General features: G+C 44.7%; 1 protein-coding gene across 2 annotated transcripts in view; it reads left to right on the forward strand.

The window, feature by feature from the left end:
• Positions 1 to 18,103, forward strand: part of AP4B1 (adaptor related protein complex 4 subunit beta 1) — an 18,342-nt gene extending 239 nt beyond the window's left edge. The window contains exons 2-11 of one of the 2 annotated variants that reach the window (XM_081194706.1): positions 1,713 to 1,844; positions 3,625 to 3,849; positions 8,875 to 9,005; positions 9,385 to 9,532; positions 10,888 to 11,384; positions 13,338 to 13,421; positions 14,342 to 14,445; positions 15,311 to 15,518; positions 15,842 to 16,126; positions 16,359 to 18,103. In XM_081194706.1, the coding sequence (XP_081050832.1) occupies positions 1,732 to 1,844; positions 3,625 to 3,849; positions 8,875 to 9,005; positions 9,385 to 9,532; positions 10,888 to 11,384; positions 13,338 to 13,421; positions 14,342 to 14,445; positions 15,311 to 15,518; positions 15,842 to 16,126; positions 16,359 to 16,786 (2,223 nt within the window). In that variant the 5' untranslated portion in view covers positions 1,713 to 1,731 and the 3' untranslated portion in view covers positions 16,787 to 18,103. Of the gene's footprint in view, positions 1 to 1,712; positions 1,845 to 3,624; positions 3,850 to 8,874; positions 9,006 to 9,384; positions 9,533 to 10,887; positions 11,385 to 13,337; positions 13,422 to 14,341; positions 14,446 to 15,310; positions 15,519 to 15,841; positions 16,127 to 16,358 lie in introns of those variants that run through there. The other variant, XM_081194707.1, reaches the window with a different exon arrangement.
• Positions 18,104 to 18,187: the final 84 nt, after the last annotated feature.

An 18,187-nucleotide genomic window follows, 5' to 3' on the forward strand; every position in this document is an offset into this window, starting at 1 on the left:
ACGCGCATTTATTACCGAGCAGCCGTTTGTTCAGCTATTCGGTGCGTAAAAGAAATCTGGCTGGGAATTCCGCTGGCTGGAGGCGAACTCCCTTGGTTATTTTGGGGGACGGGTCCCCTCTGGGAGGGCAAGGAGGGAGCAGCTGCCTGTAAGGAACAATGGAGAAATTGCAGAATTTTAGTATAGCTGTGGCTTTACTATCCTTGATGGTAACAACAACAAGGGAATATGCTTCTTTCTTGAAGCGTTAGTTTCCACCCGCCAAACGCGCTTTGCCGTTCCGCTCCCATTTATTTCCTAAAGCCTAGACCAACACAGGTAGGCATTTCACAAGAGAGGAAGTCTTGCTTCTTCTTCGCCTTGAGGGCACTTCCAACACAGGAGCCTTTTTGTTTTAAAAGCGTGAGAAGGCAGGAAGCCAGCGTGGTTTAAAGTGCAAGCGAGCTTTCCTCCGCTCGGCTTCGCGCTCGTTCCTGCTGACGCTTTAACCCGGCGCTCATGGAGGCTGAAACCCGGAAGGAGTCGGGAGAGAACCAGGAAGACGCCGGCCCCTTTTGTTGGTCGGTGCGAGACTGAGCAGCCGTGGGCGGGCGAGACTCTCGCCAAGGTACGTGGGGAAAACGACCGACGACCCTGGCCGGAGCCGATGTCCCGACTCCCGCCCCACCTGGCGACTGCTTGCTTCCTTCCTTCTCCTCTCCGGCAAAGCCCAGGGACTTGCAAGTTGACTGTTGCGCTGGAACTGCTAGGCTTCCGAGCGCGGGGAAGGGCGCTAGCCTAAGGCGCACTTTACGCACAAAAGGGTCCCAGGTCAAACCCCTGAAATCCCTAGGTAGAGCTGGGACAGACCCTCTCTTGAAAGCCTGGGGAGCCACTGCGAATTATTGGGCAATAGAACTAGTAGGCATGTTTTGGCTGTACTTCTGAGTGCCAGTTGCAGGAGAACATTGTTTCGTTTCTTTATTATTGCATGCTGCATTTACTCCAAAGAGCTCAAGGCAGCATATGCATTCTCTATTTTTTATTACATTTATATATCACCCTCCGTCTGAAGATCTCGGGGAGGTTCACAAGATAAAACTGCAGGGTAAAAGCACAAATGAATAGAACAAAAGCAGAACATTAACTTCCCCCAAAACACATTTAATCTTTGCATCTCTGCGAGGTTGGTTAGGCTGAGAGAGGGTGACTGGCCCAAGGTCACCCAGTGAGCTTCCTGGATGAGTAGAGACTTGAACCTGGATCTGCCCAGTCCTGATTTAGCACTCCCAACTGGCTCACGATTACTCCAACCAACCTTACTCACTTCTAAGACAGATTCCCAGAATGTGGAAGGATATTTCATGGACTAGAACCTAGGAGGCCAGGGTTAAAAACCACTCTGTGAAGGTCCCTGTGTGACTTTGTCTTGTTGAGAACCTAAGAGACTGCCTTATACTGAGGCAGACAATTGGTCCATCTTTCTCAGTATCATCTGACTGGCAGCAGCTCTCCAGAGTTTCAAACAGAGTTATCTACCAGGAGATGTTGGAGATCAAATCTGGCACCATTTGCATGTGCTCTACCATTAAGCCAGAGCCCTTCCCAATAGTAGGAGAGCGCTGTTGTCCTTATCTTCTGCCACAGTGACAAACAGGTTGCTGTACCAAGTTAGGCCTCTTGTTTGATCTGGCAGGGTTCTTTCTCTGTTCTTACTACAGATTTCTCCACAGTCTTTTCTCCCTAGGTGAGATGCCATACTTAGGCTCAGAGGATACAGTGAAGGAGCTGAAGAGAGCACTGTCTAACCCTCATGTGCAAACTGACCGTCTCCGCTACAGGAATGTTATCCAGCGAGTGATCAGGTCTGTGGCCTGGACTGCTACTTGGGCATTGTAGTTGGGGCTCCCAAAATGCTGGGTGCTCAGATGTGTATGAACTGAGTATCTTGTGACCCTAGTAAGGCTGTTGTTGTTGCCTTATTGGTTAGTAGGTTCATGCTGACATACAATAAAGCCAATTAAAACAACCAAATGCAGACTACTAATTAAACGGAAATGGAAATGAAAGAATTGGTAGTATTAAGCAGTATTTTAAATTATTCAAATAAATAAAAAATGCAGCCCCGACACAGAAATTAACCTCACCCATTGCTTGGAAATGAAACAGAAACCTGATCAGAGGGTGAAGACCTTGTACAAGGTAGCACAATTGCCTTTCTCTGTTTGTCTTCTAGTTCCCTCTTCTTATCACTCTGTCATGGACTAAGTTATATTGTCCATGCTCTAAAAAACAAATAAAAATTCTGCACGTATGTGCCTCAAAGCTCATATGAAATATCACTGAACACAATGATGATGATGATTTATTTATTGAATTTCTATACTGCACTATACTCAGAGGTCTCAGGGCGGTTCACAGAATAAAATCTAAATATAAAATCACAAAATACATAATCAAAATAAAAACAACAACCCAGTAACCTCCCAATAACCCCACATTTTAAAAGGGCATAGGATGTCAATCAAATCAACCAAAGGCCTGGTTAAAAAGGAATGTTTTTGCCGCCTGGCACCTAAAAGTGTATAACGAAGGCGGCAGGCAAACTTTCCTGGGGAGAGCATTCCACAAATGGGGAGCCACTGCAGAGAAGGCCCGTTCTGGTGTTGCCACTCTCCTGACCTCTCGAGGAGGAGGCACACGAAGAAGGGCCTCAGAAGATTATCTCAGGATCTGGGTAGGGTCATGTGGGAAGAGGTGGTCCTTGAGGTATTGCAGTTCTGAGCTGTTTAAGGCTTTATAGGTCAAAACCAGCAGTTTGAATTGGCCCCGGAAACTAATTTGTAGGCAGTGCAATTGGACCAGGATTGGTGTAATATGCTCAAACTGTCTTTCTCCGGTGAGTAACCTGGCCACTGAATTCTGCACTAGCTGAAGTTTACGAACTTTCAGAGGCAGCCCTACATATAACGCATTGCAGTAATCTAACCTTGAGGTTACTCTACATTATATTTGCATATACTTCTTATTTTGCATAATTCTACTTCTCCTGTTCTTAAAAAGAGACTGAGATACGCACAGCCCTGAAACTCACCCCAACTACTGGAGATTCTGTTTGGGTCCCTTTCTGGCTTTTAAGATTTCATTATACCCTTTCAAACAGCATATTGCCAATTTCTTCAATTTGCAGAAACTGTCCTTTAATGGGCGCAGCCCTAGGCTGCAATCCTAATCACATTTACCTGGGAGTAAACTGCATTGAATTCAGTAGGATTTATTTTTGAATAGATATGCTTAGGATTGCACTATTAGTTTGGTTTTATGATGCAGAGATCGAGACATGGATTGCAAATTGACTTATCACATTAGGCCAAACGCAGGTAAACCTTTTCTCTCCTGGAATTTTACCTGCTAAACTTGCTGCTCTCTTGTGATTAAGAACTGGTTACAGTTTATATATTGTCTGTTGCCATTCTTGTTATATCTTATTGTTTCATGCCATTATTGTTATATCTTAGGAGTTTAAATTGGCTGATACTTTATGTAAACCACTTGGAAACTCTAACAATTAAGTGGTATACAAATGCTTTAACTGATAATAAATACATAGATGCTGTGCTTAAATACTTTATCTCTTACTTGCAGGCATATGACCCAAGGTGTAGATGTGTCCAGTGTGTTTATGGAGATGGTCAAAGCTAGTGCCACAGTGGATATTGTTCAGAAAAAACTAGTGTACTTGTATATGTGCACATATGCTCCTCTGAAGCCCGATCTGGCTCTTTTAGCTATCAACACCCTTTGCAAAGACTGCTCAGATCCCAACCCCATGGTTAGGGGCCTCGCCTTGCGAAGCATGTGCAGTTTCAGGTAACAAAACTATAAGTGGAGTGGTGGTGCTGCTTGTTTTGGCCTTCGCTATAGGCACTTATGGGGAATAGAACTTGTTTCATTCAGGAGTGGGAAACCTATTTCAACCCAAGGACCACATTTCCTTCTGGGAAACTTTCCTGGGGCCACATGCCCCAGACCAGAAGCAAAAGTAGGCCGAGCAATGATTGTTAATTTTACCTCTGTACATAGCTTAGTTTCAACACACACATCCCACTTTCCTATATCCAAGACAAGCAAGAAGTATTGTCTGTGTTCAAGGGCACATTCCAGCCAGGCAGAAACACATGAGGATGGTGCAAAGTAGGGCTGCTGAAGGGTGTGGCTGGGGAGAGTCCTTAGGTCCAGATACAGAGGCCTGTGGGCCTGGGCTTCCTCATCCCTGTGGCTTAATGACATGAATGTGACGTATTTTATCAGCCGTGACCCCCGCTAATTGATTTATGGCCCTCAATTAGCTCTTCCCTGCCCGGCACGCTTCTTCTGCCGCATGCTCTGCTCCGAGCTCTCCGTCACGGCTAAGCAGAGTTTTGCACAGCGGTGTAAACTGTCACGTTGCTTGGCTTCCAGACAAACTCACACTGAGTCCAGGTTTGTCTATATACAGCATTTATTCCAACATTTCTCAGGATTTTCCAGGGCTATTAGCAGCCATTCCAAGCCCACGTCTTTTCCCCACAAAGTTCGAAGTGGGACTGGCAAACTTTGCCCAAGCTCCGCCCGAGCTTCTAAAAATGACGTCAGAATGGTGTAGCATCATGGGAAAAGCTTAACTCGTTAGGTTCCAGCTTCCACCCCCCCCTTGCTGCACCTTCTGACAAGACCCTTTTGAGTTCAACACCTTCCCCTTTGCCTTGTGCTCTTTTCCAGCATCTTTCCCAGGCACCCGTTGAACCCCTTCAACACTCCCAGAATCACACTGTGTGAACCAGGCCCATGCGCTTGTCGCCTGGTACCTGTCCGGCGGAATTCCTTTCGTTGAGCGACTAGATCTTCTGGGCATAAACTCAGATGTTACCTCTGACTCACTGCCACCAGAACCTGTGTCCTCATCCTCACGGGATTCCCCCTCTGACTTAAAACGTTTTCGGACCTTCTCCATTACACTTACCGGAGAACTGGGCTCGCTTTTGGGTGTTCTCTTAACCTGTGGAGAAACTACAGATACCTCCTCCTGTTCCTGACTTTGGTCAGTTCCCTGATCGTCATCATCAGACTCAGTTTCTCCTTCCTCCCCCTCTTCCCCCTCAGAATCTTCCTGTTCTGAATCAGAGAGACATTCTGAAAGAACATCACGCTTGGTAGCAGGTTTTGACTTTTCATCCTGCTCATAGAACTCAGCGTGTTTGCTGATCAGTAACTTACTCTGATCACCTGATGGAAATGCAAATCTCCACGCATTTGCTGTTGGCTCATACCCACAGAAGATCATTTTCCGGAACTTGGATCCATCTGGCCCCTGCAACGCTGCAGGTACTGACACAGATGCATGCGATCCAAACCTGCGCAAAAAATGAATCTGGGGTTTCCTGCCATGCAACAGCCCAAACGGTGTGTCCCCTACCATGGAATTGTAGGTGCGGTTCCAGGTGAAGCTCACATACTTGATTGCCTCCAACCAAAACCTTGGAGGTAACCCAGAATCTTTCAGCAACACCTGAGCAGTTTTAACCAGAGCCTGACTCATCTGCTCTGCCTTCCCCCCCTGATTGGGTGCAGTCACTGTGTGACGTATTCCTTTCTTGCGAAAGTACTTCTGCAAAGCAGAACCTGTAAACTCAGCTCCCCTGTCACTTGTGACAGCTTGCACTTTGGTGGAAAACTTGTGTTCCACCTCCTCAATCCAACGTTTGATCAGCTGTGCTGCATCATCCTTGGATTTGAGACCATGTGTCCAGGAATTCTGGGTAAAATTATCCTGCATTGAGAGCAGATATCTTGACCCTCCCAGACTTGGTTCTTTCACAGGACCCCACAAATCTACATGAATTTGTTCAAAAGGCCTAGTGGTTATCCTCTCAATCTTTGGATAACTGCATCCTTTTATCTTTGCCAGCTTGCAAGTTTCACAACTTACATCATGTCCACATTCTGAAATCTTACACCCTTTAGAAACTTCCGGCAGCACCTGTAGTTCTTCTACTGAACTATGAGCCGTCCTAGCATGCCAAATATGTGCACATTGCACTTGAGCGGGAATCTCAGTACACAGGGCTTGTGCTTTCTCAACCTTCCCCTCACCCTCCAGAGACGTTTTAAGAATGAAAAGATCATTCTGCCCCTTTTTAACCTTGGCAAGCATCCTCCCTCCTTTGGAGATTGTGCACACATCATCCTGAAAAGAAAACGTAAATCCCTTTTTCAGTAAATAAGGCACAGATAACAGACAGTGGTGCAACCCAGGAACGGTACAACACTCCAGCGTTTCCTGCAAAACACGAAAATGCAGATTTACAACGTTAGTCAGATTTCCTTTCTGTCCATTTGCAAACAGTACAGATTTCCCGGCAGGTATTGCCGTGCACTTCCACCTCTCAACAGCAGGTGTCTCTGGAATCAAATTGCGGTTAGCAGCAGAGTCAATAACAAAGCGAAACTGGGAATTTTCCACACAGCCGTCTTCGAACAAAGCCATGCTCGCTGCTATCTGATACGTCTCCTCACGTTGTTTTCCATGTCCTCCTCTTGCGTTCCCAGGCTGGCCTTGTCTCCCAGGCTGGTTCCCATGGAAACCCTGCTGATTTCCATGGTAGGTGTCCTTGAAGGCTTCCTGCCCAGCTGCGCTCGCTTTCTGTGGGCAGTCTCTTTTCAAATGCCCGTGAGAACCACACACGTAACACCGACGAGCTGCAAAAGCCTGAACAAAGCTCTCATCTTGCTTCGCCCCCCCCCTTTCTCCCGGTGGAGCTTGCTGCGCCAGACTTGCTCTCCCTGAGCCGTCTCTCCTGTTCGTCAGCCAAGCGTCCTGTGACGTAGGCCAAAGTCAGATCTTGCGGATTCATAGATTCCAAAGTTAGACATAAATTGTCATAACTTTTGTCCAGAGAGCTTAGCAAAATATAAACCTTCAATTCATCAGTTAAGTTCACCTGCAACAGCCGCAGTTCATTAAACACAGAGAGCATCTCTGTAACATGTTGTCTTATGTCCCCACCTGGACGTAGCTTCATTTCAAACAACCGCCTGGTGGTATGGATTTTAGCACCAGCCGTGGTCCTGTGGTGCACTCTTTCAAGAGCAGCATAAGCTTCTTGCGCAGTTTCCAAACCCTCCACATGGGGCAACTGTGAACCCTCCAAACTGAGCACTATAGCTCCCAGGGCTTTCTGATTTTTTCTCCGCGAAGCATGCGCATCTGCAATTACTGCTGCTGCAGCTCCGGCGGCTGGCTGAGGCAGTGGAGGCCCTAGGACCGCGTCCCACAGACCCTTGGCTACCAGCCAGGCCTTCAGCTTTCTGCTCCATTCTCCCCAATTTTGGCCGTTTAATTTTTCGAAGGGTACGGAGAATGATTCATGGCCATCCGCCATCTCTTTCCGTTCTCCCAAAGGGGCCCCAAGCTGTACTTACAAACGCACCAGCTCCTCCGGCTCCTCAGCTCCGTGGAGAAACGATACCTCAGCTGTTCTCTGCAACTTGGCTCCACAGCAACGCAGGCACTTCTCTGCGTCTTGCAGCTGCCGCTTGCTTGTTTGCCGACACAGCAGATCAAAGCCTCTGCTCGACACCGCAGAGTTTTTACAGCTCCCGCGACAGTTTTACAAGCGGTAATTTATGGGTCCATAACCTGTGACGTATTTTATCAGCCGTGACCCCCGCTAATTGATTTATGGCCCTCAATTAGCTCTTCCCTGCCCGGCACGCTTCTTCTGCCGCATGCTCTGCTCCGAGCTCTCCGTCACGGCTAAGCAGAGTTTTGCACAGCGGTGTAAACTGTCACGTTGCTTGGCTTCCAGACAAACTCACACTGAGTCCAGGTTTGTCTATATACAGCATTTATTCCAACATTTCTCAGGATTTTCCAGGGCTATTAGCAGCCATTCCAAGCCCACGTCTTTTCCCCACAAAGTTCGAAGTGGGACTGGCAAACTTTGCCCAAGCTCCGCCCGAGCTTCTAAAAATGACGTCAGAATGGTGTAGCATCATGGGAAAAGCTTAACTCGTTAGGTTCCAGCTTCCACAATGAGCCCCTAAGCATGACCAGTCTTAAGTTTATGAGCATAAATATGGTCCTCTCACTAGTTCTGGAGTGCAGATCCAATGCTTGATGAATGGAAAGGAGGTACATTCCCACACTGCGCTTTGTGTCATCACGAGGGAGGGGTTCTGCTGCCACAGTTCACTGCTCTGTTTGCCAGGGATTAGATGCCACTTTAATGACAAGGTTTTGTTGGGCTGGTCTAGCTAAATCAGCTTTGTGGAATTGTACCGCTAGCTGCATCTTATTAAGCAACAAGGGGCTTCAGGATTATAAATGCTTACTATGCAATAAAGTGTGGAAAGACAAGGAATTAACATGAGAAGTAGTATTTTGGGGTGACTTCCCCCCCCAGCTGACTGAAGCCATTTTAAAGTGGTTTGTGCATAGAACAGAAGTCCATCTCCTTTTTTAAAAATGAAATCTTTTTTATTCAGTTTTACACTACACATTTAAATTCAATCATTAGACATAATCATCAACATTTAGGATTCCCCGAATCCTTAAGACTTCCCTCCACCCTTCCATGGTTTCCATTTTCAATCTTTTTCAACTGCATGATATATTTTCCTCTATTTTTCTTAAACTATTCTATTTTTACCTTAGTTTTTAGTACAGTACAAGCGTTACCCAAATCCTGCCAAAGTTTTTAGCTGTCAGAAGTCCATTTCCTTGTCTTAGCTAACTATTGGAAGCCTGTTGCAAAGCAGCAGTGTCTGTTAATGTAATGAATGGCAGACTGCGGAGTAACGTAAAATATACAAACAGGGATTTAGGAGGACATGATGGCCCTTTAATATTCCTAGGATGCCCAGCATACAGGAGTATATCCAACAGCCAATCCTGAATGGTTTGCGAGACAAAGCCTCCTATGTAAGGAGAGTCGCTGTCCTCGGATGTGCAAAGATGCAGAAACTGCAAGGGGACTGCGAAGTGGGTAAATATGCATGCTTATTTTTCAGTCTATTTAATTTTTCCCAGACTCATACAAGAATAAAAATGGGAGCATGTCATTTTGGTGCTGTAATGCAGAGACTGCAGCATGGCTGCTGTGGAATAGTTTCACTGAGCCCAAAGCCCTTGGAGGTGAGATACCACTTTAAGAATGTATTTGCCCTGCTGGTTGAAACTCTCCCTATTGCCAGTCACTTGGCAGCAGTACTTTGCAAGAAGCTGGCATGTTATTGAGAGGGTTGAGTTCTTTTGTTACATGTGCATGCACATAACACCACCGCTGCTTGCAAGAGGCACTCTCCTAGGCAGATGATTATTGCATTAGAGTTGGGGAAATTCTCTAACTTCCATGCTTTTTACAGACGGCGCACTAGTTAATGAGCTATATAGTCTGCTTCGTGACCAGGATCCTATTGTAGTGGTGAATTGTTTGAGGGCGCTAGAGGAGATCCTGGCACATGAAGGAGGAGTTGTCATCAACAAACCCATTGCCCACCATCTTCTCAACAGGTAGGTTCTTCCCCCAAACAGTTTGTGAAGTCCATTGTGCTTTGCTTGTAGATTCACAGAAGTCAACTGCCCAGCAATTGGTGACGTTGGTATGTCACTCAGCTATTGCCCTTCTCTTGCTGTGTGAAGTTGCGGAAATGTCTATGAATTGTGTTGTTGCTGTGCATTTGTGATAGTGTATGTTTTTGGGTGTGAAGTAAGCCACCTTGTGGATCATTTAAAAAAGGGTATATGTATTTTACATAAGGGAAATGGGTGGTTAAGGGAAATGGATGGTTACCTTGCAAATTCTGATTCTGCTGAATAATACTCGGTTTGCAATCCAGTTTGGGAAATGGCAGGTACAGCACTGAGAACTTGCTTGTTGTGGGTCTTGCTAAGAATGAATGATTGGATATTAGCTGAGGAGGGGAAAGGCATTATTTTCAACCTACATTTGAATCTTGGGGGGTTTTTGAGATGCCGTTTATAATCTGATGCTAGTAATGTAATGATAAAATAATTGTAGAATTTTCCTATGAAGGTTTTCTTCAAGCATGTGAGTCATTACTTTCTTAGGCCCTGCCCCACAGTTTCCTGCACTTAAATGTGTTGTGCAAGTATATGGGTGTGAAACTAACAAGTATCAGTATCGAAGGCTACTAAATCACTTTTACCTTTTTCTTAGTTCATCTCATGAGGGCATATAGGTATGGAATCTTAGTCTTCCGTCCAATAATTTTGCCTTCTGAAAACCCAAATCTTAATATTTTGGGTTAATTATGTTATTTCTGTTAAATATTTATGTGGTATTTTGGGTTTTTTATATTGCAAGAGAGTTCTCTGCAGTAGAGAAGGGGTTCTATGAATGGATTCCTTCTCCCACTCACTCTGCTAGGCAAGACCAATCAGAGTTGAACATGTGGACGACTGAGCAGAAGAGCCAGCCTTGCCTTCAGTGCCTTCCTACTCAGTTCCAGCAGGCAACACTGGGATGGAGATCCCCCTGCTTTTTATTAGCAGCAGTTATTTTGGTACCCACCAAACTCTTCAACCTATTTTACCCTCTCTCCTTTTCAGTTCCCTTTAGGGAAGGAAGAGTAGTTGTCATACCTGCTACAGAAAACCTCTTGTTCTAATTAAAACATAACAAGTAGATAAGTTGAGACTCCTATTTTTGCACGCCTAAATTGTAAAGTAATGTGGAAGTGCAGAATTAGTTTTCCAGCAGGTCTCTCAGACTCTGCCTTACAAGTGGTGGGTAAAGATGCAAATCTAGGAAATAATTGGCCGGCAGATTGTGGAAGCCAAGCGAAGGTATTGCAATTAGCAATCCCAATAGCCACTGTACTGATTTGGGTTTCTTCTCTTGGTAGGATGCCTGACCTAGACCAGTGGGGACAGAGTGAAGTACTGACTTTCCTCTTGCGCTACAATCCCCGCTCTGAAGAAGAGCTCTTTGACATCCTTAACTTGCTGGATGGCTATCTCAAGAGTAGCAGCTCCAGTGTGGTGATGGCTGCCACGAAACTTTTCTTAGTGCTGGCCAGAGACTTTCCACATGTGCAGGAAGATGTGCTGGTGAGAGTGAAGGGCCCGCTCCTGTCTGCTTGCACCTCTGAGAGTCGGGAACTCTGTTTCACTGCCTTGTGTCATGTGCGCCAGATCTTAGACAGCCTTCCCGGCCATTTCAGTAGCCACTACAAGAAGTTCTTCTGCTCATATTCAGAACCGCATTATATCAAGTGCCAGAAAATGGAGGTTTTGTGCAAGCTGGTGAATGATGAAAACGTGCCACAGATACTGGAGGAACTAAGAGATTACTGCACTGACGTGTCAGCAGAGCTTGCACAAGGAGCAATCTTTGCCATTGGTAAGTGAGCTAGCAGGATTCCTCCATGCAAATAAATGTTCTCTAAGACCGGGTGACAGAAGAACATATGCTTTATTTGCCAACTCCTTAGAAACTGAGAAAAAGATTAAGGCCCTCAGAATAGAAATAAGTGAAACAATCTGTTCCATAGTAGTTTCATGGTTGAAGTCTTAAAGCCATGTAGTCCAAAATAACTTGCTGAGGTTTACCAGTGATTTCAGCAATGCTGCTGAAAAGACAAACATTTATCACTTCTCTTCATAAAGTTCATCTGAGATTCTTCTGATAATACGTGGAATTGAATTCTCAACAGTATACAGGATAACATTACTCATGTTAAATGAGAACTCAACAGCACAGCCCTGTGCATGTCTACTCAGAAGCAAGTCAGTGTTCAGTGGAGCTAGTCTGAGGACTGCAGCTTTATTTAACTTTTTAGTTCTGATCTAAGTAGTTGGGAATTTGGGGGATTAGACACAACATTCAAGTCAAGGCTCATCTTGTTGGAATTTGCCCCATTGCTAACAGCAGCATTTCTCTGGCCTGTAGGGGATGTGCTATTCTTCTGAATTTTTAAAATTCTTGGCAATAACCCAATTTAGTGGTATCAGCTTCCTCTTTCTAAGTATTTATTATGCCCAGAAGTTCTTTGCTGAGTTTTCTGCATTTCAGTTTTATTCAGTCTTCTCCCTTTCTTGCTTTTCTGTTTATGGCCAGGCTACTCTGTCCCTTCTTGGCTGCAATAGAAACTCTGCCCAGGGAGCAACCAAACTTAACAGTAGTGGGCCACCAACATCCACAGCTCTGCCACTCACGCCTGGAAAAGGGGTGGGGTAGGCAAACATTTTTATTTACCAACTGAGCTGGTGCAGCGATCAGGCCTTACTTGGGCTTGATGATGCCATTGTGTGAGAGAAACAGGGCCAGCTCAGATACAGTGGATTTTGTACCCGCTCATTCTGCCCTGGCCCCAGAGATTAGCAGACCTGGCTAGAGGGACACCTCTGCCAATCAAACCGTCTCGCCCACACATCCAGCATAAAGGCGATTTGGATTGCAGAGTTAATCTATGAAAAACAGCTTGTTCCCATTTCCTTGAGATGGTCTCTAACAACCTGCTTGTGCCTCTTTTATTGAATTGTTTTTCTTGTTCGTTGCGCACTCTGATCTTGGAGCTGACTCACTTGTGCTTATGTTGTCATATTTCTGTATATTAAGACAGGTATTTAGAAATACCAGAACTTCTTGGTGATTCATTAAGTTAAGAAAATGCTTACGACCCCCCCCCCCCAAAAAAGAGTCTTTGCCTTTTTTGTCTCCTAGAAATCTAGGTCCAGCCCCTCTAAAGAATATACTTACATACAAGCCTTATTTTTTAGAAACATCTTGTTAGCAAAAAAAAATGAAATGAAAAGTGTTCTCTCCTTGGTAAATTGATATTTGGGATATGTGAAATTATTCTGTATGGTGCTACAAAAGAGTTGGAACACATTGGATCACATTCATGATAGTAGTACTGTTTTTTTTTTATTTCCTTTCCCCCCTTTTATTTGTTTATTAAAGATTTTGTTGATTTACAAAAGTGATAGTAGTACTGTTGATCCATTCCAGGCAGGGAGATAGAGCTTCATTCAGTGCTAGTCTATACATCACTGGCGGGGGTACTAATGGTACTAGTTTGGGCTACTGAGTCTGAATAGCCGGCTACTTTGTTTGGGCACCGCAGTGTTCCAGGGACACTTCCCATCTTCCTGGTTGAGTACTCAAGCACCAAACTGAAAACAAGAGCAGCTTGGGTTTGAGAAAACTAAGTAATTTTGACTGAAGAAAGAAAGCTGCTTCTTGCTCCATCTCAACTCTCATAGAGGGAATATGTTGCAGTGGTGTTACTTGGATAAAAGCTTAAGTTGAAGCTGCCTAACTAAAGCTTGGGTTGTTTTGTGGGCTTTACAGGCAACATTGCAAGGACCTACACCGAGCAGTGTGTGAGGATCCTAACAGAACTCCTTGAGCTGAAGCAGGAGCATATAACTTCAGGTAACTATCTCCACCCTTCTGATTGAGATTTGGTTTCCGCCTTTCCATTCGGTGGCCTACAGAACACAACTGTGCTATCTCCATTGCAGTTTCCCTCACTGTACCATTCCTTACTTGTGCCTCTTTCACGTGATCACTCTTCACTTCCTTTTCTTCAAATTATCACGTGCTTACAGATGCTGGATAGATTAGACTTCAGCCCACATTGGCATGCTTGCAAACTGGAAAACAGTGTTTCCTGTATCTGGGTTGTGTAAAGAATTGTTTGCTTGAAACAAATACCCCAAACCATGCAGATGAAACATGAAAGTGTTCATAAAGCTGGAGCATAATGCTATGGCCAGGATAATTTCCATACACCAGTGTTGTAGATTTGTAAAGATTTTGTTTTTCTGGCTAAAATGTTTGTAAAAGTTGGAAATTGTTTATATATATATGAGAATAGAAAAGTTTACAGCAGGTGTTTCTAAGTTGGAACAGATACCTCCTGTATCTCTGTTGGCAAAGCATTCCACAAGACTGAAGATGCTAAAGGCTTGGTTTCTTGCTGTCAAATGGGCCTTGCCAACTCAAGTAACTTAGGCTCCCATTACACGTCAAAGAGATCAACAACTATATGACTTTCCGTAGACATCTGAAAGCAGCCCTGTAACGGGAAGTTTTTTTATGTGTTTTTATGTTCTGATGGAAGCTGCCCAGAGTGGCTGGGGCAACCCAGTCAGATGGGTGCGGACAAGTAATGAATTGTTGTTGTTATCTTAGTGTGTATTAATCTGTTTAACTGTTTCATTCTGGCTTTAAATCTTGTCTGTTTTTTAAGTATTGAAATTGTTACTATTGTGAACTGCCTTGGAGGCCTCTGTTTGGGCCAAAAGCTCATACAAATTGTTCTCATAAATATTTTTTTCCTCACATTGTAGCTGTAGTTCAGGTGTTCCGGGACCTGGTGTGGTTGTGTCCGCAGTGTATAGAGAATGTGTCCCAGGCTTTGGGTGGCTGTGAGGAGACCATCCAGGACAGTGAGGTAAGGGGAGTGTCTTTTTGTGAGTGGCAGGGAATGGTACTCATGGAATGACTCAGTTGAGGGCCTGTTAAGAGTCTTACGTGAGCCAAGAGAGTTGTGAAATGCAACTTGGAATCTAGAATTGTGCATGAAAATCCTTTAAGATTATGCTTTCGAGAAATCGAAGTTCTAATTTTCAAAACATTCTGGGATCGTATCAGCCTGCCCTCTGTCTTGTAGGAGGTCTGCACTATCTCTTCCTTCTTAGGTGAACTGTGTATATGTGGTCTGTTTGAAAAAAAACTATGGCATTTCAACTTGTATTGTGCTCCAGAAATGTAAGGTGAGCTGCTCCTGTACAGGAATGTTTCCATGTAGCCTCTCTGCTTTTCCAGTTCGGTCAAGGTAAGGCTCCTGATTGAAGCATTCTAGAGTTATGCATTGATATGAAAGCAAAGGGCCAAAAGGGTATCCTTCCACCTTTTGTTCAAGTGAGAAAGCAGGGAAGAAAATATTTAGCATTTGGCTAACTCAGAAGCTGTTGGCACAGCTAGGTGTGCAGGAGCAGGCAGGCAAGACAAATGCTTTATTGATTCAGTAGTGTGTAAACTTAAACTGGGTGAAGGGGTAACCATAGGACAGAGTTGCATTTTGCAATGTGGATACACTTTCAGAATCTTCAAATCAAAAGGGCTGCAGTATATGGGATTTGAATTACCAGGTGAGGCAGCGTCTGAACCCACTTCACTCTGCAGAGATCTGCTCAACCCACCACTCTCTGTGACAGTCTGTGAACATTTATGCCACTAGCTCTTGGTGGTATAAGTAAGGGGTTCTAAGTGAGATAGTGTGGCCCTGTCTGTGAGGTATTCTGGTTTTTTCTCAGGGCAAGCAAGCACTGATCTGGCTGCTGGGCGTACATGGAGAGAGAGTCCCCAGTGCCCCCTATATTTTGGAGGATTTTGTAGAGAATGTGAAATCAGAGACCTTCTCGGTTGTGAAGTTGGAACTGCTAACAGCTTTGGTGCGGCTCTTCATAGGACGTCCAGCTGAGTGTCAGGACATGTTGGGTCGATTGCTCTATTACTGCATAGGTAAGTACAAGCCTTCCAAGATGTCTGCTGCATTATGAAATAGGCCAGTGCATCTCTCGTGAGGATGAGATGTATTGAGAATTGTCTGACAAACTCTGCAGTTCTTTAAAAATTCATAGATTTCAATGTTAGACTGGTGTACGTTGAATCATTTCTTTCCTTGCTTCCCTTACTGCCAGTATCACATACCCAGAGGTGGTAAGGGTATAGAGGCAGAGGTCTATGCAGCCCTTTAGCATGGAATAACTAGGGGCTGTGATGAATAAAAAGTCTGTGTCTTGGTGAACAATAAAAATAAAACAGCGCATCTTTATTTCATCCAGAGGAGGAGAGAGACATGGCAGTTCGGGATCGTGCACTCTTCTACTATCGTCTTTTGCAAGCTGGCATGGAGGAAGCAAAAGGGATCCTTTGCAGCCCTACATCTGATCACTCTCTGAGGTTCTTGGAAGGGCAGGCTGAAGGCTCTGTGAATGCGTGGGCCTCTGACTTTAACTCACTGGTGCCTATATATGGCAAGGAGCAATGGGCAGCCATGACAGCCAGCCGGGTTACTGGCCTTCCCCATACAGATTGTCCCTCTGAAGATCCCACAACGGTGGATGAAGGTAATGGATTCAGTTGGCCATTTCTCTGGGCTTTACACACTCTGTTTTCCTGAATGAAAACCAGACCCTCCGTTGAAAGATGCTGCTTTAAGCATCTGACACTGCTTGCTTGATGCTTTGCTTTTGGCCTGCTCAGTATGGACTGTGAAGTGTCTTACAGTTCTGATGTTCCTGCTGGATGTAAAGTGATCTGTGTTGCCTAACTCTGGCTTTTGTTTCCTCTTTTTTTCAGAGCCCCTGATACCGGAAAAGGAAGAGGAGGTTCCTTCTGTCGACACCAGTTCGAGCAGCCTGATTCTCAGACCAAGCATGTGCATGACTGCCGAGCAGTTTGAGAGGACATGGCTAAACCTGGGTTTGGGCTGCCAGCAAGCTGTTCCCTGGCAGGAAACTGTGCAGCCAGACACTGTGCAGGCCGCACTTCAGGTTGTCCATATCCAGACTATTGCTATGAGCAAGGCTGGTTCCCCGCTGTGGAAGGCCTACCTTGTTGCCCAGGATGATACAGGCTGCCTTTTCCTGACAGAGCTGCTACTTGAAGTGGGGGCTGCAGAGATGCAAATGTTGGTGAAGCAGAGTGAAAACAAGCCAGAGGCACTGCAGGCCTTCATCTCAGTCTTGAAGACTGTGTTGGGAACAGTGGCGGGATTGACATCCTGATTCTTTCAGACCACTGATACGGGTCATGAACAGGATGAGACTTAAGTCGGTTTGCATATGGCATTCTTCAGATTATGCTGCAGCTCTTATGAACTGTTTGCACAGGAGAGGAATGCTTCCTCGCAGGCTGAGCGAGATCCAGATGCTCAGTCCCACTCCCTTATCTTGGAATATTTTGGTGGGAGCTGCTGCTTGGCTTGACACCAGAGAAGAACAAGCAAGAGGGAGGGGAAGGCTGCTTGAAGAATGCTGGTTTTATGTTACTTTGGTTCCCGTAGTGGATTTGAGTGATTTTTATTTTGAGAATCTTTTGTAAGCTGCCTTTCACAGTGGATTGGGCCTACTTTGGATAGTTTAAAGGGGTCGGCACATTCCCAACAATGGGTTTGATGCATCAATCATCTTTAAAGATCCTCTTTTAAGACTTCCTTTTCTCCTCATTCCCCCACCAGTCTCTACTCCCATGAACTCTATTCACCCATTAATGTCGCAGAGCCAGATTTTTCCCCAAAGGATTCAGAATTGATAGAAGGGGATTAGGAATATTTAATCAGAATGAAACGTGTACAGAAATGGTGCACTATGATAGGTGTGTGGTCACAGCCCTAAGGTATTGATTGTAGAACCTTCCGCAAAGGTTATGCACATTTTTTAGCGGAAAGAATTGGTGGAACTGTCTAAATGGGAAGCTTGAGTGGGAAAGAAATGGAAGGGGGAGGGGGAATCTTCAGACCAAATTTGAGGTACACACACTTTTGCACAAAAGTACAGCGGTCTAAATAGGAACATGTATCTCTGGGACAGATTATCTATTCTAAGATAAATATATCCACTCTTGCAGTTTTACCTGCAAACTTCATGGCTATGATTTGAGCACAGTTTACACTTGCCTATTAAAAAACATAAAAGGAAAAGACTAACCCACAAATGACTCTGGATAAAACATTAAAATCTGATAATACAGTAGAACATTACTGACTACGTGGTGGGGGGTTGGTTTAAAACCTGGCCGTAGGTAATGCCAGGAAATACTGAACAACAAAAGTAATAAATCACCGATGGTGGTAAGACATGGTGGTAAGATTTATTTGGGATCTTGAAAGCCTCCTCAGGCTGCGCAATCATATCCATACCTAGGAGTAAGCCGTGTTGAACTCATTGAGGCTTATAACAGTGTACACATGTGGGATTGCATTGTTGTGACACAGAACAATTAGTACTAAACAGAGTTCTGTATTTGTATTTGCACTCCAGACTTTACTCATTGTAGATGGAAACTGATATATAAAATGAAACATAAATCTCTTGTTTAGTGTACTGTGCTAGTCTTTATCTGCTCCATATGCACCTTTTGTTCCTCCATGTCTAACATACTATTTGGTTTGGAAAGATCTCAAAGTT

Source organism: Podarcis bocagei, assembly GCF_964188305.1.
Source record: "Podarcis bocagei genome assembly, chromosome: 5".
In the NCBI taxonomy this organism is placed as follows: Eukaryota; Metazoa; Chordata; class Lepidosauria; order Squamata; family Lacertidae; genus Podarcis; species Podarcis bocagei.